The sequence below is a fragment of the Rhea americana genome, unplaced genomic scaffold (assembly GCF_003343005.1).
Source record: "Rhea americana isolate MKP2758 unplaced genomic scaffold, rheAme1 scaffold_287, whole genome shotgun sequence".
NCBI classification, from domain to species: Eukaryota; Metazoa; Chordata; class Aves; order Rheiformes; family Rheidae; genus Rhea; species Rhea americana.
In genome coordinates, this window is record NW_028186409.1 from 309,539 (window position 1) to 331,638 (window position 22,100).

Below are 22,100 nucleotides of genomic sequence, written 5' to 3' on the forward strand. Positions count from 1 at the left end.
AAAAAAAAAAAAAAAAAAAAAAAAAAACAAAAACGAGGCACTAGAAAAACCGTTTGCCAAGTTCTGTAAGCAGATGTCAAACAAAAGCGAGGGAAAAACAATCCAGACTTGGAGAGATTTCTTATTAGTGTCTTATGAAAAAACCCAAAGAGAGCCCAGAACAGTCAATTTTAATGAAATATTGTATGCATCCAGACCGAGCTATAAACTGAAGAACAATTTTGTTTGCACTCTGGAGCCGTTATTAGCTTTATGTTGGTAATTTTCAATATATTTTATTGCGGAATAATGCCACCAAATGTTAACAGCTGCCCAGAAGGGACCGCGACACGCAGCGACCATCTTTTTTCCAATGTAAAACCATCAGCTCAGCTTCCACATCGTTTGAGAGGGTTTCAAAAGGCTCCGGCGAGTTTGGCGCCACGAGTCCTTCTGCACCTACCCGGTTTAGCTGCTTGGACACGCACCGATGCGACTGCTATGAGCTGACCCCAACTACAGTATAGAAAAACGGGTTATTGAAACCTCTAAAACGACTGTTTTTGTTCAGTAAGCAAAACAACATCCTGGCGATGCATTGGTCTGTCAAAACACTGCGCGGCACGGCGTGGGGGGTGATGGGCTTTGCTTGAGATTGAGAACCTGAATTTTCTTCCTTTTTTTCCTCTCTGATGCGAGCATCCCGCTGGCGTTTCTTGCAGGCTAACACCTCCGAGGGCAAAGAAGTGCACRAACTGGGCTGAGCCAGAAGGGATTTGAGTGGTTGAACAGCCAGAGCGGGCAGCCCGGCTGGTCCTGCTGGGAAAAGGAGCTCAGACAGAGCTATGAGAGCCTTGGACTAAGGATGCCCCAGAYATCGCGTATTCGGGKGCTGGAGCCCTAAAGCCATTGCATTAAAACCCCGCRAAGCTGGCAAAAATTAGCAGGAGGYGCCWAGGGACAARCCCGYTTGGRGCCCTCGCAYCACCAAAAATCCCACAGCTCGGACCCGGGTTGAAACATAACTTAGGCAAAAGGAGATAAAAATACAGCAGGGTCGTAACGCTGCCGCTGCAAGGCGGGAGGGCTGCTGGAAAGCAACATCCCCTCCGGGTGGGTTATTGCAATATTTCCYGTTAACGGGAGCTTGCAGTTTTCTCCGGAGCAGCTGCCACCAGCCGCAGCTGTGCCACAGGATTGCGCTCGATCCYGTCTTGGCAATTCCTGGAAAGCACCTTGCTCCCGGGCTTCTGGCAGAGCTGCAGACAGCAGATAACAGGTGCCGACACTGCGTGGGTCTCGGTTGCATTTTTCCACCCTCCGGCAGCAGCGCAAGGGCTGGCAGAGCTACTTTTCCAGTCCAACAAGCTGATTGGGACTCGTGGATTATTTAGAGGTGTTTTTACAAAAAGATGGTTATGGTGTGTAGCCGCCTACGAGCGGGTGCGGATGGCGCAGCCGCATGGCCCGGACGGGTTGCCACCGGCGCCTGCGTTGGAAGCAGCACAGCCACGTGAACACGGGGCTCCGCCTGGGCTAATCAACCCAAACGAGAAGCAAATCTCATTAGCCAAGGCTGGGTGCCAGCTACGTGGCGCAGCGGTCCCCGTAGTGTGGCAGTCCCCGGGGCATTCCTTGCTCGTCTGGCCCTAACGCAGGGAGCTCGTTGCCAATGCAGCATTAATTATCATGGAGAAGGGTTCATCAGGCATGGATAGTCCTGTAGCCGCRACAGCGCCCATCTTGGGATCAAGGCTTGTGAGCACGTGCTCCGTGCAAGCGGAGCGAGATGGTCTTACCTCGTATAAATAATCGAAGAGCTCTAGTATAGTGAGGATACTAGCACCGATAAATAGTCCCATCTGGCCTCCGATGTCACCTAGGAGAGAGAACAGGATGAAAACAGAGCCTAGAAAAGGAGACCATGTATTCCTTGGGAGCCCGAGCGCCAGCCTGGGGAGCCTGGACTGAAGGGGACGGCTCAGCTCTGCTCTTGCGTGCATCCAYCTGCCGTGGTCCAGCTTCCCTGGGCGCAGCGGCGCTCGCCATGCCCAAAGAACAGCGAAATGCAAAGGAGACCTCATGGGCACGGCAAGCTCCAACGGTGTGACAAGCATCCTGGGCAGGATGTCGCTGGCCATCGAAGCACACTGCAGCGTCAGGCCAGGCCGTGTGCTTGCAACACGGGTCCCAGCAGGGACGATGCAGCGAGTGCTGGGCAGATCAATAGCCATTTCTCCTGCTAATGAGGCCTTCGTACCGAAGCCTAATGAGAATGCAATAGCACTGCAACGTGCGCGCTGGCATCAGAGGAAGCCATCTGTCACAGCCAGACAGCAGCTTTCATCCCAGAAATTCCCAAACAGGGAAGGAGAGAAAGTGGTGGAAGGAAGAAAATTCCATGGAAGAATTAGGTAAAGTCCCACAAAGCCTAGAAAAAGCCCAGGGCTGCCAAAGAGAGGAACCAGAGGGGGACGATCAGAGGGTGACAAGAGTTCCCAAATCCTGCCAAACAGCCACCACGACACATGACACAGGATGAACGTCAGGAGATGGGGATGAGCTCGTGACGAGCACCACATGGGGTGGGATGTGGTGCATGCACATAGGGCCACCCTTTCCCGGCTGCTTGAAAAAAGGATCAGAGCACCTTTGGGGGGGGGGGTTCCCGTGTCCAACACCGGTCAGAGAGAGGATGGGGTCAAGCCAGCACCTCTCACCCCTGAAACCGCAGCCCTAAACGTGCTGCCAACTTCCCTCCAGGTGCCACTTCTTAGGATTTGGGGAAGGAACTGCATTGCCATGGTGACAGCGTAGCTAATCAAACACCACTTTGCAGGTGGAAAACAGCCCAAAGGGCCTTGCGATGATGAGAGAGAGATTTTTTACAAACAAATTACAGCAAGGTTTCACTGGAGCGACCTCAGAGCTGCCTGGCAGCAGCGAGAGCCACTGCAGAGCGGGGCTCAGCTCCTGCTCTTGTGAGGGACCTTTGGTTTCCTACAGGGCGAAAGACCTCGAAGAGGAAAGGAGACCCCATCCCAGCATCACAGGCAGTTCAAGGATGCTGCATCCCACGTTTTGGGTTATGCTCTTGCCACAGAGCTTGCTGTTTTTCCTGACACAGCACCCTTGGTCTGCAGATCTGAGGATGCTCGGGAAACTCACCCAGGTCTTTCCCAGACATGGCAGAAAGACCCCAGAAATTCAGTGGCTTCTGTACATAAATCTGTATATATTGTAGTCTTGTCCTAGGTTATCCATCCCCGCTCTTGTGGACGCTTGAGCTGTCTCCTCCCCTCAGGGAGAGGCTTCTGGAGCAAAGCACATGGGCTTGTGACATCCTGCTCCCGAGTCCTCCCATTGTCCAGAAGTCACCACATAGGTAAGAATGGGGGCCACAGTCTGGTCCTTACAGTCGGGATAGGAAAGGCAGAGGCAGGACCTCCTCAGATGGCATCTCGCCAGCCRTATCTCGAGGGGCCGAGAGGAGGGTGAGAAGCAGCCACCCATGCTCCCCGCTAATTGCATTTGCTGCTGGCCGGCTGTTAGCAGTGACACAGGTTCGCCTTTGGGTTAATGCAGAGTGCTACAACTACAAACACGAGCAGGCAGGTACCTGACAGTGGGTATTTGGCTCCCACTCATTGCTCTCCTTCACCTTGCCAAGACGGTGCTCAGCATGGATTACAACGCTGAGTGTGTGCAGACAACATGCATGCTTCTCCTGACTGAACACCGCTGTTCTCCCAACCGCATGGGCCCCAAGCACCCAAATCTGTTGCTAGTACCCACATAACTTCACCCCAACCTGAGGCTAAGAGCTCAGGGTCCTGGCTGGCCTCACTGGAAAGGAAGATGGATTTGAAGCATGTGAGAGGTGATGGCTGGATATCCAGACTCTCCTTACCAAGTAAGGCTGCCACTTCATAGGCTTTCTTCTGCTCAATCGTCTCATAGTTGAGTGCTTCAAAAAATATGTCCAGCACAAGAATATTCTCTCTGTAGAAAGAGGACACTAGTATCAGCCCCTCAGCCACCAGCAGCCTTGTGTGCTTTGGGAAAGGAAAGAAATGGGACTTGTTGGCCTCTGCCTGTCCTGACYGCTCTCTTTGCAGAGGCTGCAGAAACCCACAGATACCTGGATCTCCTAGAGAACCGAGGTAACATTAGGAGCCTGGCAGCCACCACCTTAGCCCAAGCTGGAGAACTTCTCCCCAGAATCTCTGCTCAGGAACCAAGCACAGGGTCTCACTTTTTGGATACTAGCATGTGCCCCAAGGACACCTAACATGGAATAACTACCGCTACTAAGGCCAACAGTGCTTAAGAGATCCCTTCCCTCCCATAAAGCAAAGGAGATCTGTTTTCTGTGACACTCACGAGATATATTTTTCTGATTTATTGAACTTCTTCTCCAGGTACTTGGCTGAAGTCTTGCTAGGGATCTTGACCATGGAGAGCTCTTTGTTGTACCTGGTTAGGTTACAGGGTGTCCTGCAGATACAGTAATTGCTGTCCTTTTCGGCAAGCAAACCTGGAGAAGGTAACAGAGTTAGATCTTACGGAGTTGCTCGGATGAACAGCAGAGGAGGAAGTAGAGGTCCCGCTGCCCAGAGAAGGGCCAAGGAGTCAGACCAATAAAGCAAAGAGATGAAAGAAACCCACTCCCAGTCTGTTAATCTCTGTCTTTACTGCATGACCACTTCTATCAGCTTGGAGGGGGGTCCTTTGCTGGTGGTTGGACTCTGTTACCACATCAGCTGGTGGGACACACAGTGACTGTAGATAATCGTATGCTGGTAATGTGCCAGCCTTCCTMACATCCTTCTGATCCCACAGTTGGCACTGAGCCCTAAACCCAGACCCRGGATAAGTCTGTCCGTCCCAAGCCCAGACCCAGGACCTCAGCAATATCTGCCCCTGGGCTGTAGCTGCCCTGGACTAACCCAGTTCTGCTGGCCAGGAGGAAGTCCCTCCAGCACAGGACATCTGTGGTATTCAGTGTCATGGGACATCTCCTGGTACTCACCGAGCGCAGGCTCTGCACACTCCTTGTACTGCTCCGGAGTACAGAAAGGAGCGTCCCCTGCACAGAAAGGGAACATCCATCAGTGGCAACCAGCCACCAGGTCACTGCAAGGGACAACTGGTCTCTCTGAGGTCACCTAAAGAAAGCAGCACCCTTGGAGCTGCGGTCAGGGAGCATGTGGGGTGTGCAGAACTAGGTTAACCCTGCTGCTCCTCTTCAGCTCGGACTCATGTCCTTCTACCTGACGCTGGGCGAGGTGCAGTCCCCAGACGTTATTTCAGAGCACTTTTTGCTAAGGTCTCGTCCAAGTCTTGTCCCCCCCTTACAGGAAGGAGACAGAGTTATTTCCAGCAGCATGCATCCCTGGTCCCTCCTCGCCCTATCCTGTGGGATCTGAAGGGCTGCAGGCTGGCATGCATGCATCACTGCAGAAACCCAGCCCCGGCAAGTGCAAGGCAGAGGCCCAAGGCTCAGCGTTTTGCGGCTGAAAAACATCAGGGCTCCTTCATCCTCTGTCCAGCTGTCTGCTGCCCTGCCTTGGAGGAGTCCACCCGAGTGTGTTTAATTTGAAAATCACACAGAAATAGCTACGCTTGCAAGGTCCCCGTGTGCACCCTGATTCAGGAGTGAATGCAATTTATTCCACTGTATTCTGGAAGTGGGTTTAACAACCTCCAAGCAAGTGCTCGTATCCTGACATGAAGTCAGCTGTGAGGTTGCTAACAGAGAACAATTATTTTGCTAGAAATCCCTTACCCGAACTWAGCCCCTAGACCAGCTCGTCATCCCCTAAAAACCCAAGCCGGGACAGAGGAAGGTGGTCCCTGCCCTCCTTGCGCACTGACCTGGCATGTGAACCATTTTGCAGTTGCAGTTCTCCACGATATATCGGGTCTCGCAGTCGATCCTGCAAGCCGTGATACTGTAAACGGGAAAGAAGTCTAAGCCCATATCCGATGAGCGACATTCACCCCACGGCGGAGGCAGGTAGGTCAGCTGCAAGAGAGGCAAGAGCAGCGTGTTAGGGGATGTTGGGGACTGGCCGGTTCAGGCAGTGAGGAGCCAGGGTTTYTGCACCTCAGTAACTCAAACAAAAGTCATTCTGGGCACTGAGTCACGACTGATGATGAAAACCAACTTGATCACCTGTTCCCTTCCTTCCCAGTCTGACCCAGTCTGCCCAGCCACAGCATGCAGATGATTCTGCTCACCCAGTTGGGGACATCGGAGCTGGGTCCTGCTTCGCTGTGGAGAAGACCTGGCAGATTTTTGTAACAACTAGCAGAGGCAGGACACGATGCAGGGCTTCCCAAACCTTCCTTTCTCTCCCAAGGATCATGCCATGCAGCTCTGCAGTTGCACTTTTGGGATCCTTCTAGCACCTAGCATGGGCTCGTYGGCACTGGTGTGTCGATGGCTCCTGTCTTGGGCTTGTTCTGATCTCCAGTGACACCAGTGACATTGAGTGAGCATATAGGGGTGACAGCACGACTAAAGCTGCCACGTTCACATTGTTCCCTTCCTCAGACACTTTATTCAGTGGTAACGAATGCACCAGATTAGAACCTTCATCCCTGCCGTGAGCAGCAGGGCCAGGGACTTGGGAGACAAACGGAAAGGATCAAGAATGGATCAGCAACAAGTGCTTGCTACAAAAGGGAAAAATGCCAACCCAAGGGAAACTCCTGAGGACCTGATGCACTGYGGAGCCTCCAAACCTTTGCCTTCCCCATGGAGGGATGGGTTGGCTCAGATGGGTGCCATGGCAGGAGCTGGTGCAGGTCTGCAGAGCACAAGCTCCCTGCGGGCTCAGAGGAGGAAGATGACTCAGTCATGTCCCCTTCCTGGCACCAGTGCTCAGGAGCAGCCCCCGGAGCAGCAATCACAGCTGATACAGGTTATCTGCCCTCCTGGCATCTGATGATGATGAAGATCTATTTTGCTCTCCAGTATCCGCACACCAGCGCACATGAAGAAGTCCTGGCTCATAACCTGGTGTGTTCAGTGCTAATGCAATGCAAACCCTTCTGCTGCTATTACCACTTTATTTAACACCTCAGAGCACAAACACAAAGATGAGAAAAGCAAAAATCCATGATCAACCACAGAAACCTTCTCATTCAGAGCCCAAAATATCCTGGAGGAAAAACAAGTCGCTCTCTGACTGCCCCCACCCCCAGCCAAAGCTACCTTGTTCCCCTTCTGTCTGCTACCTGGAGCCTTTCCCATCTCTCTTTATCTTTGTTAAATGCTCTGCAATGCTCTTTGCTAGAGCAGAAAATAGCACTATGTCTCATTCCCCAACCCCTCCTCCTTAATGTTTTAAAGCTGCATCCAATTTGCCGTGCTTTGCTCCAAACACAGAACGTTTCTCGCCAGCAAAGCAGGTTGGCAGAACAAAAACATTCCTTTAAAAATGTGGTAACATTAATCTCACGCTAAGATAAATACGTAAACATACGGTGATGGACTGTGAGCCTAGGACCTAACAGCTAGACTCTATGGTCATCTTCTGGCCTGTCTGGGTCTCTTTTGGAGCCGTGTGCGAAAGGGAGGAGAAAAGAGACAACCCCAAAGTGGAGGCAAGTTTCATCTGCTGTTGAATGAATAACCATCTCATGAAACCTTCAGGCATGGACCTGGTGTAATCACGACAAAGCTCCTAAGACAGGAGCCATTCAGAGAGCTCTGCTCTAGATCTCCAGCGTGAGCATGTCCCCAGGCTGTTCAAAGCACCCTGTGAAGAGAAGTTCACYTTGTAAACTAGCTTGCAAGACCGGAGCACTGGTGAAACTCCCTTTGGCTTTTATTTCTGAATGAYTCAGTAGCTAGGAGCCCACAATGGACTCAAATTGCGGCCAGTGAGATTAAGACAGGATGTTGGTAAGAAGTTGTCTCAGTGAGGACAGGAAATGGACTCAAATGCAATTGTTAAGCATTGGTGAAGGTGAATCTGCCCAGGAAGGTTAGATAAACTGTCAACTCCTGGTCCCTCTCAGCGAAGCCTTTTCTCCGTGGTTCATCAYGAACAATTTGCATGCATGGAATCCAGAGGCGCGTTGCTTATTCCAGCAGTTTGCTTACTGCAGCTACCARTAACAGACCAGTTCCCCAGCGCTTCTTTCCCCAACAGGCTGATGCAGGTTTTGCGAGACTGGCTGYATGGCCTGCTGGCTGCTGGAGAGGTGCAAGGCATTGCAAGCTGACTTCACACCACSAGCTGCCACCAGAATGCTTTGAGCCTTTCCAAAGTGCTCCAGAGCCTTCCAGAAACCGGTTGGTTTGAAAGTGAGCGCAGTGACAGCAAGCCCTCTCTCACTCAAGCCAATTGATGCCACGTAGGGTCTCCCRCAGGATCAGGATCTGGCCTCAGCCACCCTCTTGCAGCTCTCTGCATCCTGGCTGGTCTTCCTGGGGAGAGGATGTCGAAGAACCACCCGTCACTGGCACACAGACTGGGTSAGCTCATCCTCTAGATAAGCCACATGTCCTAGGCATGACAGGAAGATAGGTCAAGGTCTCTCCTTGTACAAGCCTAGAAAGGCTCAGCTCCTGTGTAACCAAACATGATGGGAGGTCTTAATGCAATGCTGAACCTCTCCTTGGTTCTCYAGCTTTCCCCATCATCTTGAAAAGCAGAAAATAGCCAACTCCCTTCCTCTGCTTCTGCAAGCATTCACTCATGGCCACAGATCCCTCCCAGAGGGACTGGGCTGGAGCTTAAACAGGGCCGTAAGAGCTCACAGACCTCTTCCACAAGGACGTGGGCTCGTATCTAGTCACATGCTKAGAAAATGATTGTCAAGGAGGCCAAAAACCTTCCAGCAATGTTCAACAACAGGCAGGTCCGAGTGGTCTGCTCTGGACTGGGACATGTGCAAAGAAACAGGATCCTGCATGTGCCCAGATGGATCTGCCCAGGCTGCTCCACCTGCCCTGATCCAGCATCTCCCTTGGGTGCCCTGGGCCATTCACTAAGGGTCGGAAACTCTGGCATGTCGAACAGGGAGCGCCTGAAATCTGCCTAACGTGTGCTGCTGCTCTGGCTGCTTTTAATGCCAAAGTGGCAAGAGTTGTTCAGCCACTTGGGGCAACCAYGCCATCCCCACGCTCTGTGGTTACGATCAGAAAAGCGGGCGACTTCCCWGGCAGGTGCGAAGACACAGTCGATGAAGGAAGGATCCCATCTGCAGCGCAACAGCTGAGATTAGAAAAGGAAAACACAGCAATTCCCAGTGATCTCTGCATCCTCCAAGAAACAGAGCCGGCTCTAAATAGGATGGCTTTGGAAGTTAGCAAAGCAGCACCTCTGAATGAGAGCATCAAGCATGCCTTTGTGGCAATAGCAAAGTGCTGTTTGAAGGAGATCTTTTCTCATTTGCTTTACACTTGCAACATAACAGAGCACCAGATGCCACCATTTAGTCATCCGCAGTGGAGAAAGGGCCCCATATGTTGCACATTGTATGATAAAGGAGAATAAATAATCAGCGTCTCCGATGGCATCAGCCCTCTTCCAAGCACAACTCTGTGCAAATCTTTTAAGCTCTTAAAATTTTATTCCAATGTAGGTGATGAGATCAGAGTACAATGGGAGCTGCGATCAGCTAGTTAACTTAAATGCTTTTCATGTGGCCAGCGCTGGATTTGAGCCACGGCGCTTGTGCGTTGGCACAGCGTCCACAGGAGATGCAGGGGCTGAATGCTTAATTAAACCTCCCTTGACTGATGGAGCCAAAGCCCATTTTGTGGCGAGGCGCCAGCTTTCCTCCAGCCCCGCTGGACCAGTAACACTGTCAAACCACGGCAGGCCCTGGGACAGCCGCCACGCGGCAAAGCGGAGCCGTTTTGTTGCCTTTCCCCAAAAACGTGGCTTTCCGTAGCGGTTTGCTTCCTTGCTGTGCGTGCACGTGTTTGCTGAGCTTGCTACTGCAACACCCGTTTCTCCGGCTTCCCAAACACACAGCGCATGCAAACATGGGCAACGTGGTCTCTTTGACGCTCTTATCCTCTCCGTCACTGCCTGGATCGCTCATATTTAAGAGCAGAAAAGGCCTCTTAATGCATTTAATGCCCGTGAAGGTTTTCTTAAGGGCTCTCCTCGTTTTGGAGAAAAGCATGTTGTGTCTGGCCAGGATTGCTTTCTAAGGACGCTTCAGGAGAGCTCAAATTATTGCTTTTCCAAAGGAAATTTCCCCAGTGAGGCTCCTGGTCACAGAGCAGAGCCTCATGGGGTGCCAGACAGACACCTTGGTGCTGCATAGTTTTATCTCAGTACCTTGCTCTTACAATTTGCAACGTGGGGCAGAGATTTCCTGCACGTACTTTGGGGCAGGGGCTGCTTGCCATCCACCTTTCAGGCTGGAAAAAATTCAGAAACGCTGCGGCCATACGGAAAGCATCTCGCGCGCCCGGGTAACAGTGTCGGGGAGCTGCGCAGACGTCCCAGGAACCTGCGTGCTCCTCTGCTCATCGTTTTTTTTTGGTGTATACGCTGCTGCACAGGCTGATCCCGTGAGGAAGTTTTACAGGCAAATCTGTCCTTTTTTTTTTTTTTTTTCTTATGGGTAAGATTGTACAGACAAATCCTCCTGGGCTTGCAGGCTGCTAGGCTCTGCCTCCCTTGAGCAAGTCGATGAAGTCTCCCCTCTCCAAAGGGCTCATCAACGGCTATTACCTGGCACCTCCACTGTAATTACAGCTTCAAAGACACACCGCTTCCCTTGCGCTGTGTAATTTGTAATCAGAAGCAAATTGCCGACTGCTCAGCCACCAGGCACGTCTGGGTCCTCACCGGAGGGTGGCGGGAGAAGGCACATCACTGGAGACGGGGCTCCGTGCAGAAATCGGGAGCCGCGTTTCATGAATCTTGCTGCACCCTCTATGGGTAATTCGGAAATGGTTTGGGGGAAATCGGGCTGGGGCRTCCCTGGAGCCCGGAGTGACAGCGCCAGGAGAGCTGCCGCCGCCTGCCCCGGGCAGCTTCGGTGAGCGAGCGCCGACGTGTCGAGTCTCTGATGTTGTCAACTCTCATCCCGACCTTTTATTTTCCAATTATCTCGGAAGGCAGCTGAGCAGTTACAGCCTGTGCTTGGAGCTACAGCAACAGCATCGCTTCCAGCCCTGGCGATGTGAAGGCAGGATGGCCAGCGCTGCTGCATCTCCACCTGCCAGGGCGCATCGCTGAAAYGCTCCGCGTTGCCCTTCAAAGTGGAGAACGCCGAGTCCCGGTGTCTKGGCTTGTATCCTTCAAATAGTACCTCTTGCAAGGAGAGAAATGCTCCGAGCACGTCGGCGACAGCGTCCCACCGCGCGAGCCCTCTTCACCCCCTCCTAGCCAGTGTGGAGGGCTTTTTATTTTTTSGGGAAAATGCAACCTCAAGCAAGGCCTTTATATTCCAGCCCTGCGGAGCTGCCCAAGTGAAACCATTTAGCTACCGGCACTGGAAATCCCTCCTCCTGCAAAGCTCACCAGCCCTTGCATTGCCTCCAAGAGCATGTTAGGGAGCTGGCGCTGCCTGGCTGCCCAGTAAATAGGAACTTCAGCAACGGAGCAATCCTGTGGCTTGCAGACACATAAACGCAGTAAGCGGGAGAGAAGCGAAGTGTGTGTGATTCGTTCTCCTTGGAGCCCCTCCGAGCTTCCCAACCGCAACCTTTGTTGGCACCGCGGCCTCTCCTGCTTACAGAAATTCAACGTCGGCATCTAACTGAGGTTAACGAACTCAGCTCGCCCGCTCCCAACCATTAATACTTAATTTAATGAATGCCATTCAAATTCTCGGGGTCTCCGCTACGAAGGAGYGAGCCAATCAGTTACGAATTGGCAGGCTCGGACAGGCAAGGAACAAAYTGACTCGTCTCCGTAAACGCACGACAGATTTGCTTTCCCAAAACACAACGGGAGAGCAGACGGCTTTAAAGAAGTGGGGAACGCGCGAGCGAGGCACCGCGGGGAAGCCCTGCACGGTGCGAACGAGTCGCGGAGGGGGGACAGCAGCCGTGCTCYGCGTTTTGGCACTATCTGACTCCCACGGTATCCCTTTTTCCCAGCTAAGCAGCTTTCCTTCGTGCTTCGCTCTTGGCATCAGGCCTCCTGGTAACTGCAAACATCTGTCTTGAGCTGCAGAGTTTTTTTTTTTTTTTTTTGCTTTTAAGTCCCTATCTCCATTTTATCCATGTATTTAATCAATCTCGTGCAATAGGGAAGATGCGGATTGGCAGCATTTCCAGCACGGAGAAGAGTTTTGGCAGGGTTAAAAAAGCCACAGCGGGCACTGTGCTGCATCTGGCTCCCAGCCCGCTCCTCAAGCTCCTCCTGCGGCATCCAGCCCTCGCTGGGCATCACTGGGCCCTGGCCGGATCGAAGGTGGCGTTTTCATCCGGAGCAGATTTGCGTTTTCCTGCCAGCGCCGTCTCTGCAAAGCATCAGGTCTGGGACTTGTCTGCTCCCAGCTCTACTGCAGGGTCCATGCAGGATCCCAGCAAATCCTCCGTCTTGCCAGGAGGAATTTTTCATGGAGCAAGAGGAAGGCACTGATCCAGAGTGAGCTGCGGCACCGGGACAAAAGCTGGTTTCTGGCCGTATCTGCCTTCTCCTTGGGACTCACGTGCGTGTGGATCTGAGGACCCACCTGCTGCACTTGACGTGACCAAATGTCAGGCTGCAAGGAGGGATGCCGAAAGCCCCACACCTGAACACAGMGAAGTCTAGACGGGGTGGATTTGCATCTGCTCCAAATGAAATAACACCCAGAAATCTATGCTCCTTCATGAGACYTCAGATAGCACCAACTTAATAGAATTTCCCTTCCAGCCAGCTTTAGCACTTGCAAAATACCTAAAAACTCCATACACACACAGCTTGCAGCCCTCGTTGTCACCATCTCCCAGTTAATGACGCCAGAATTTCTCTATCTACCGGCTCCCTCCGTGAGCAAGGCTGAGCTCGGCGCAAATCCATCTGTTCCTTCCCATTTGCTCCCTCCAAGGACGTGTCGGAAGAGTTGCCTAGTTGTCTTTACCAGCATGCGCTCAATCCTTCCTGCACCCTGGCGGAAAAGGTGCCGCTTCCCACTCGTGGGACCTGCCCATTGCTTGGCGAAGCTGCAGCGCCCGAGTCCCAGAGCAACAGGCAGGGGAAGATGTCGGTGTTAGAAAACTTTGTAAAATTCTCCCGACTTGCTACGGGACCCGAAGCCTCGCTCTCRCGGCTCCCGGTGTAATTACAGATCGCGATCCGGCAGTTGTTGGTAGCTGATGCTCTCTGTCCCGTGCAAACGTTACGAGGGGATGAGTCTCYGCGGCACGCTAGAGCCCTATTAAACAATATTGCTCCATCTTCGAACCTGTTGCTTAATTGAAACCTCTTAAATTTTTATTGCCACGTTGCCAGAAATTGTCGTTTTAGTGCGCATTTCATCTTCCCTAACGCGCCACGCTGGCAGGGGAACAAGGAGCTACCGAGCCGGGGAAGGAGCGTCATCCGCTCCCGTCCGCCAGGAAACTCGACCAGGAAAATGCAGCATCCCAATGGAAATTCCCTTGGAGGGCAGGAAGGAGGGCAAAAATAGGTCTTATTCATCCAACTCGGCGATTGCAATGCGAACCGCTCTCCACGGCGTGCTCTGCCGGGACAGAGCCACCCCGACCGGGGACCTCCCGGCCGGCCCCGGCTTCTGGCGCTCGCTGGCTCCTTCCAGCCTCCCTCCCATCACGAAAAGAAAAGCTGGGAAAGGGCAGCTTCCAACACCCTGGGCCAGTCGAGTGCGGCTCCAGGCAATCGGACATCTCCTTGTCCCTCTCCCTTAATGGCATCAATATTCCCAGTCTCACCTTACCAGGCCCAAGATGGTTTTCTCTCTTCTGAAATYGCCCCGGTTTCTTTCGTAGGCCGAGCGCCGCGTTGCAGACAAGGCCACCGCCCCAGTTTGTGGAAAAGCACCTAGAGAGGATGGTTTTCATCATCCTGCACCATTGCCCTATATAACCACACGGATGTGCTTTATGGTGAAAACCTCCAGCTTGGATTGCCTTTGCAGGCTTGCTTTCACCGATGCAGCAAGTGCAACGGATCCGCTTGCGAAGTCACGTTTACACCGCCGCGTCGGCGTGTTTTACTGCCGCAGATGTGTGGCGAGCAAGCACAACACCATTACTGCATTACCATCAGCAAGCTGGCAAATGTTTCCTGAAAGTGTCGCGCTGGCAGAGAGATCGGAGAGCGGGAGGCAGGGTTCGGGCACTGCAGAAGGAGAAGAGGGGCTGATTTCCGGATGCTGGCGGGAGCCCTGGGATGCACCACTGGAGGTGGGCAGCTCGCTGCAGACCAACCTGAGCACAGCGACAGATGCACAAATTGCCCCAGGCCGTCAAAGCCACCGTACGAGCGGGGCCCTTAAGTCTGGGTGAAAGGCAGACTTCACGCCCTCGCACAGCCCCAGCCCTGCGCTGTATTATATGGGGAACAGACAACACATTCAGGCCAAGAGAGTTCCAAACACCTATTTTCCTTATCATCTTCTATCCATCTTTTCTCCTCGGAAGGAGGGATTTGGCAGAGGGATGTGGTTTCCCCTCTCTCCGCCACTTGTCTTCCTGATAGGATCCCTTGCAAAATTCTATTTATTTTTAATAGAAATAACAGAACAGCTAACACTGGTAACGGGACATGAAGCACGACGGGAAGATTTGCAGCAGCTGTCTGTAAGTTTTGGAACAGGAGAGGGTTTCACTCAAGCAGATGTGCACGCTGGGGGTGGAAGAGCCAGAGCCACACTGCAGCGTTTGGTGTAACCAGTCCTGGTAACACCACGTACACAGGACGCTCGGCTCTGCCACCGAGTTCCTCTCCGTCCTTTGGCAAGTCACTTTGCTGTCCTGTAAAATGGGACGTCTGCAAGCTGCCTGCCAGGCACCGGCATGGGAAACGCTCCCGGGCGCAGCAGTCTCCGGAGACAACGGGCAGCCAGCTTGGACCAGTGGACCATCTCTAGCCCACCTCACTCCTTGCTGCTTGGGTGAATGGCAGCTTTGCCTGTGACATGAACGTACATCAGATATATCCAAACACAAGATGGGACAGACRAAGGATTCAAAGTACAGTAATTACTGCCAACAATTCTGGTGCTAATTAATCAGTTTACTGTCCAGATTCTTTATCTTGCAGTATTTCCTACATATGTAATACCAGATACTGCTGATTCCTCCAGGGCAGCACAAGGCAGCTGCTGGGAGAAGAGAACATGTTGGGGACACGTAAAAGGATTTACATCGAGCAAACAGGCGTGGATTACAAAAAATAYCCATGACTGGCTGGTTTCCAAGACTTGGGATAATTCTCAACAATTAAATTACTGTTTTTCTTACTTCCCTAATGAGTTGGCTTCTGTGCGTATTCCCATGCCTCCCTTGGGAAATGCATCTCTGAAGCCCTCCATACGCAACCATATGGTAGGGAAGGGCAGAGAAAGGCCCAAGAGCCACTGAAGCCTCTCTCCRGTGGTCAGGGTTGAAGTTTAACCAGCTGCTTTCTCTGGCTGACCCTGGGGCAGAGGAGYCACCCCAACACAGGTTTCCCAAATCCATGGGCAACCCTTTGGCCACCACGGCTTTCTTGATGGCGGCATGCCCCCTACGTTGGACACCCTACAGCAATGGCTGGCCCATCACCTTTTCAAGCATCAAGAACTTCCTYGGTGGTAGCAGTCCAGCATGGAACTGAGATGGCCAAATCTCTGCCCAGGGTCACAAGGTCAGTCTCATCCCCAGCTTCAGGGGGTGCATTCAAGGAAGAGAGATACCAGTCCACACAGACACGCAGGAAGCATCCTGTCTCCTCCTATCTCAACCTCACCTCTGATGACCATCCAGCAAGCTCAGTAAGGTGGGCTCAGCATGCCTCCCTATGAGAGGAYGGTCTTGAGAAGCCTGAACCCGTAYAAAGCTGGGGCTTGGCAGGCAGATGACGCGTTAAGGAGAGAGCAGCTGCTTTGTACTTCAGCAGCTGTTGCCTTGGCCCCCGAAGAGTCCTCTACCTTTCCTGTTACTAAGGCATTATGCTTGAAACGAGTGCTTTGCACTCCAATAAAGCTGCTCTTTTTCTGTAACCCACTGGACTTCCCACAAGATACAGACTGACAACACAAAAACCTTTTCTTGGCTTTAACTGAGAAACTTCCACCTGGCGTTCGCCTACAGGGAACCCACACCGTTCGTTATCTCCTGCATGATTACACACGAGCGCACCCTCATTGAGGAGAGAGGCTCTGCGTCCAGGCTCACTGAAATGCAGCATCTTCAGGTGTATTTTGGTACTAGTGTCCATGCAGAGACATCTTGGCTTCAAGATACATTTGCTGGTGAATTGTTCTAAGCCGAAATACAACTACTGCGGCTCTGATTCCCCACTGAGATTTAATCAGAGCAAGCCCTCAAACAGCTCCTGTTGTGTTTCCCAAATTTGATTCATGTCTCATTTGAGGGTGAATGCAGGAACACAGAGGAAAATGAGAGAGGCAGTGAGGCAGGGAGGCTATGAACGCCAGCGCCGGGACCAAGCTGAGAAAGGGATTTATTCTGCTGGCCGCCTTTCCAAACACCTAACAAAGATTTGGGTCTAATGATGCTACATCTCATCACATCCATCCGTGACAACGTGTCGCCATCGGGACGCCGGGAGAGTGYGGTATGAGGAGCAACGAGCTTCCCACCCCCGGTTCTAATAAATAATATGAGTAATTCTGTGTTACCTGAAAGGATTCAAGCTGATTTACCTAATGAAACACTCTCCTCTGAACTCCTTTTATCCCTTCAGTGTGGGATCCTTTTGGCAAAAAGTATCCTTTCGCGGGGTGTTGGAAGGCACCCAACACATTTTGCGACTGCCATAGCTGAACCRTAACAATAAAAAAGCAAGCCAGGGTAATTACCAGGGACGAACGCCCTTCCACAGCCAAAGCTACGACAATTCTGGGCAACACAAGGGAAGCCACACTGTAAAACCTGTCCTCATCCAAATCAAGCTAGCCAACTGGAGGAGCAACTTGAAGCAAAAGTGTCTGGGCTAAAAACTGCCGTTAATCATGAAACAGTTCTCGAGGGGCTTCTTTCCATAGAAGTGACCTCCCATATTGACCCATTAGAGGGCTTTAGGTAGGAAAATGAAATTAGCCACTTACTCTTTGCTCTTGGGTGGCGACAAAGGTCTGGAAACCAGGGGCCACTCCGAAGCCAAGCTCTTGGACGAACGGTGGCTCAGACTGGCTGTGGATCTGAACTTTGACTCCAGCCTCGAATGTCGTCTCCTCTGGAAGAAGAAGGCAGCAGGTTAGCTAACCAGGAGAAAGACGAGAGGGCGGCTGCAGGATGGGGCCGCTCGGCAGGTGGCAAGGGCACATTTGGCCTTCTTTTCTTATATCCCGCCGTATAACTCCAATATTTGCAACTTTGGCTTGGTCTCTACTCCAAGATAGAGAAAATAGGAGGCAACATTTATTTCCAGCTCATAGATATTTAGCTACAGAATCTTAAGAGCATTTTACTAAAAACCCCAACTCCTCTTTTCCCCAAAGAGAGAAATTCCTAGTATCCACAAAGTCTCCAACACCCAAAAGATGGGTATATCCGGAGYCTGCTCCCTGCAGTCCCATCTCTGGCACTAACTAAACCAGAGGCACTTGSAAGAAAAAGTAAGAAATCTGGTAAAGAAAAAAGTGTGTAATGCTTCAAAGGTGGCCACGTATATATGAGCCTGAGTTGTTCCAAGCTGGCCAAAGCCATTTTGGAGTTTAYGGGCTTAGACACATCGTCAAGTTACAAGTTTCCTCACTTTTTGCCCGATGCGAGAGAGMCACTCATTTCCACATTGTGAGTTTGTGCTGAATATAAAGCAGCTCAAGGTCAGCCGCCTTCTTCCACTAGAGGCTAAAACGAACTTACAAGAGACTTTCTGGAGGCAGAATTAATAGCATGCAAAAGAGATCYGAGTGTGTGAGAAGAGCACTTTGGGCTCATATAGCACACAAGCATCTTCATGCAGTCRGGGTACATAACCTTTCTCTCTTTAGCATTGCTGCTACTGTCTCACCAACAAACTAGAGGGAGCATATGGGATTAAGCGAGGGGAGACTGATTTGCAAAGGAGGGTTAAAGTTGTTAACTATGCATAGCTTGGTCTAGAAACACAGTGTACSTACTAATATGAGTCCATGCTGAAGGCCAGTAAATGTCACCTATGCATCTAAAGAACTTATATTTAAAGATCTACCATGCTTTACTTTCTTTGYTTACTAATCCTTCCTATTTTTACACTATTTTATTATGCATTCCCATTTTTAACTATACCTTATTCAATCTGAACCATCTTTACCAGTAGAAACCTAACAGCTAGGAATCACCCCCCATGGACCACAGCCCCATTATGCCAGATGCTGCACAAAAGATGAGCAGCAGGAGACAACAACAGCAAAAGACAACAGCCCACAAGCTTGATATGGGCAAAGGCAGAAGCACAAAGAAAGGATAAAGTGATAYTGGACAACGCGAGATTCACAGATCTCAGGCACCCGTTGCCCAAGAGGATACAACTCTTTTGACTCAATGAGGTAGCAAAGGATTTCAGCCTTCTCTTCCCGCAAGTATCTTCCTGTGCCCTGCTCACTTGGTGCCTCCAAGGCAAATGTAGCTAGAGCCTGTACTGGGGAGGATGGACTTAGGTCTGCATTTGTCAGGCTTAACAAGAGCATTTGCAGTGCAGAAATCTCTCTTTTACAGCTGAGACTGAATTTTCTCACCTCACCTTGAAGCTGGTGCAGCCCTGGACCAAAGTGGTTGGAGCAGAGATTTCTGGAGATCCCTGCCCAGAGACACAAACAAACCCTCCCCTCCAAACACAAACCAAACCGTATATTTCATATGGGTTTTCAGAGCAAACTGCATTAAAAACTGCTGCTCTGACAGTGARGCAGGTTTACATCGCTGCTACTTGAAACTTCAGGYTCTGTGACTGAAGYGATGCATCTAGTGGCTGCATCTCCRGGTCTCAGGCATTTATTCTCCGCAGCCTTTACACAAAGAGCAGCTGGAGCAGGCTATTAATACTTAACCTTTTAAAGCTAGGCTTTTCTAAGGCAGAGAAAACAACTTGGAGCTAAATAGGATTTATTAAAACGATTACCTCACCGGGCTTTGAATACTTTGGCTAAATCCCAGGGTGGTGGGTGGCCAACTCTCCTTGCTTGGCAGAGGTTGAGCTCCACCTGTCTGCAGCTGGACTTTTAACCAGTTAGAGATGTATTGATCTGCAGAGCTCAGCAATCACGTATTTGTTTGCYATCTTGACAAAAGGTCTTTTGGTACCTAAATAAGGCCACACTTACCGTATAGTTGCATTACTMTCACATGTGGTGTCATCTAGCTGATGCAGCACATGCAGTGATCTCCTCTGAATCCCACATTGGTGCACCACTGGCACAGAGGAGGTTTCATCTGGCTTTTCTCTTGGTCTTTCCATGCCAGCTTTGTGTGAGCAGGAGCAGAACACCAGATGGGGCTGACATCCCCCAYGGGCAGGGTGTTTCAGCAAAGCCTCATGGAGCAAGGTTTGCATTGACTAAGACCATCCTGGGTGARGGCAGCCAGGCTCTACTTCTGTTCAAACCCAACGATGGCAACCTGAATTGCTCCTCACTATCCTCCTGTCACTGCGAGGAACAAAACTGCGTTATGAGGACTCTCCAGAGCCTACCACAACAAAAAATTTGCATGCCTTTGCCTCCACAATAGTTTGCCTCCTCTCCTCCCAAGAGGTGGTACAAAGTACATTGATACGACATCTCTTGCTGTCTATTCAAGACCAGCATTTGYCCACCTCATTTGAGCACCTCATTGTGTTTCATCTGAGAGTCATTTTCTTGCCAACAGYTCTCCCATGCTGGCCCCCAAAACATGTTAATGCTAGAAGCAAGGCCAGTGTCCTCATGCAGCCTTYGGAAATGAAGAGCCACCATCAGCTTCATGTCCCCATGCAACCTCACTGGTGCCCAGAATAGGTGCTGCACCTTGATGACTGCTGGCAGATTTAGCCCTGTGTGCCTGCCCTCGGCAGCTCTGTGGACACCCGCGTAGCCCCCTCCACGGCACGCCAGCATGCTAATGCATGCCAAAATGGCTCGGTTCGGCACCTTTCCTGAGAGACCACCTACTGTTTCTCCAGCTCCAAGTCCTATCCTGCTATTTCCACAGAACACCCACTTGCACCAATGCTAAATGACTCCATGGCTTTGCCTAGTGTTGATCCCCTTCCAACACTTCAGAGCCGTTACCATATGCTTCCTTCAGTAATTACCTTACTAGTTTCAGTAGAAAGCTCGTATTTAGGCTAACTTGTTGGAAAACGGGAACTGTTTTGTTGAAGCATTTTTAGTTCAAAATTATTCCGCCTATTGCTGCACCAGCCTCACACTGCAGTTTCCCAGGTCTTTCCATCTCTGAGCTAATTACATGTAGTTCTCACAAAAAGCTTTGAATATTTGTGTATTTTTTTGTGTGTGTTTCGCTGCGCATCTAGAAATATGATTTGCAAGTATCTGCAAGGAACTTAAAAGGGATAGGGCTGGTAATCCGAACTGGAACGTCCTGGCATGTAACCGTGAATAATCAAGGATGGGGAAGCAAATGGATTTTTCGCGCTGTAGGAAAAAAGCCCTGTTTTTAAAAAAATAAAGTTATTAATTTTCGTAATCAATAATAATAAGAACAAAATATGCAGCATTTTAAGAAATGCTACCAAAAGCTGGAGAGCTTTCATTGTTCTTCCAGCAAGTAACACAAGAGAACAGGAAATCTTAAGTACAAAATTGCCTTTGAAAAACTGTCACTTATAAAAATTATTTCGATATAAAATAGCTAGTTTGTGTTAGTCCCAGCTACAGTCAGCTTCGACAGAGCACATCTGGACCACTCCTCCTTAACTGTAACTTAAATGTTTCCAAGCTCCACATTGGTAACTGAGAAGTATTAGTGCATCCTAAATATTTCCTGCAAACATGATAAAAAAACAAGGTCCCAACACTCTGGCTACCAAGATCCAGAAGCATCTGACTGTCTACGGTATGAGTTTAGCTTCCTAAAACGAATGCCCCTGGGCAGAGCAAAACCAAGCAGGCTCTCTGGCATTTGGGGTGGCCCTGGCCTTTGGAGGTTGTCATCCAGAGACGGAAGCGCCACCGGGGTTGCAAACGTCCCCGTTACACGAGGAGACTCGTTCCTGCAATGGTTTTGATGGTTACYGCAGTTTCAGCGTCCTATTAAACGTCTCCTCAGAGCGCCAGYTCCTGGAGGCATGTCACGAAGTGCCAGACTAAGCTTTCACAGCTGTTTCCTTAAGCTTGTTTCTTGTAATCCTCAATTAAGGGTGGTGGTGGGGAACCCTGAAAAAACTCGACCAGGGAACCACAGGTTCAGAAGTGGTTATTCAAAAATAAATTCTGTTTGGGTTTTTGGTTGGTGTCGCATGGTTTTTAAACTAATTTCTTCATTTTTAGGATGCCCAGACAAGACCTTCATTCTCTAACCCTCCTTTATAAAGTACAGGGCTTTTAAAATTCATTCCTATTTTGGCCCAGACTGGGAAGAGAGGGAAAACTCTCAGTGACTGCATTTTTTAAATACGTTAATACACATTACTGTGCACATGACAGCATTTCCAAACAAATCCTGAGCTGCTCTTTCGTCTGAGGGACTACAGTAGCGTTAATTAAACTGGGGATTAATTCAGCATGTTCTTCCAGTTGGTTGCAGAGCACTACTGCACACAGCTTTCTGTTTCTGGTGCGGGCTTCTCATGGCTTCARCAGTGCTTTCCACTTGGAGTGCCACTAGAAAATCATAATAAAGTTCCAGTTGACTGTATGCGCGGGTGCAGACTACATAGTTCATCCCCGTGAATATGCAAGGAGCTGCAATTAAAATAAGAAATGCTGCCAAAGGCACGTAGCTACCCTTCTTCCCTTGCCTTATTATGTCCAAAGTGATCCACTTCTCCTTGGCAATTAACATCTGAAGCTGTACTTGGCACTAATTTATTGGG

At 50.6% G+C, this 22,100-nt stretch overlaps 1 protein-coding gene across 1 annotated transcript in view; it reads right to left on the minus strand.

The window, feature by feature from the left end:
• The window catches only part of LOC146593633 (acid-sensing ion channel 2-like), a gene marked incomplete at its 5' end in the record, with an annotated part of 93,677 nt that overhangs the window by 1,147 nt on the left and 70,430 nt on the right, over positions 1–22,100 (minus strand). The window contains 6 exons of the mRNA XM_085308943.1: positions 1,779–1,858; positions 3,890–3,981; positions 4,363–4,516; positions 5,012–5,068; positions 5,857–6,007; positions 17,191–17,318. Coding sequence (XP_085165069.1) covers positions 1,779–1,858; positions 3,890–3,981; positions 4,363–4,516; positions 5,012–5,068; positions 5,857–6,007; positions 17,191–17,318 — 662 coding nt within the window. The remainder of the gene's footprint in view (positions 1–1,778; positions 1,859–3,889; positions 3,982–4,362; positions 4,517–5,011; positions 5,069–5,856; positions 6,008–17,190; positions 17,319–22,100) is intronic.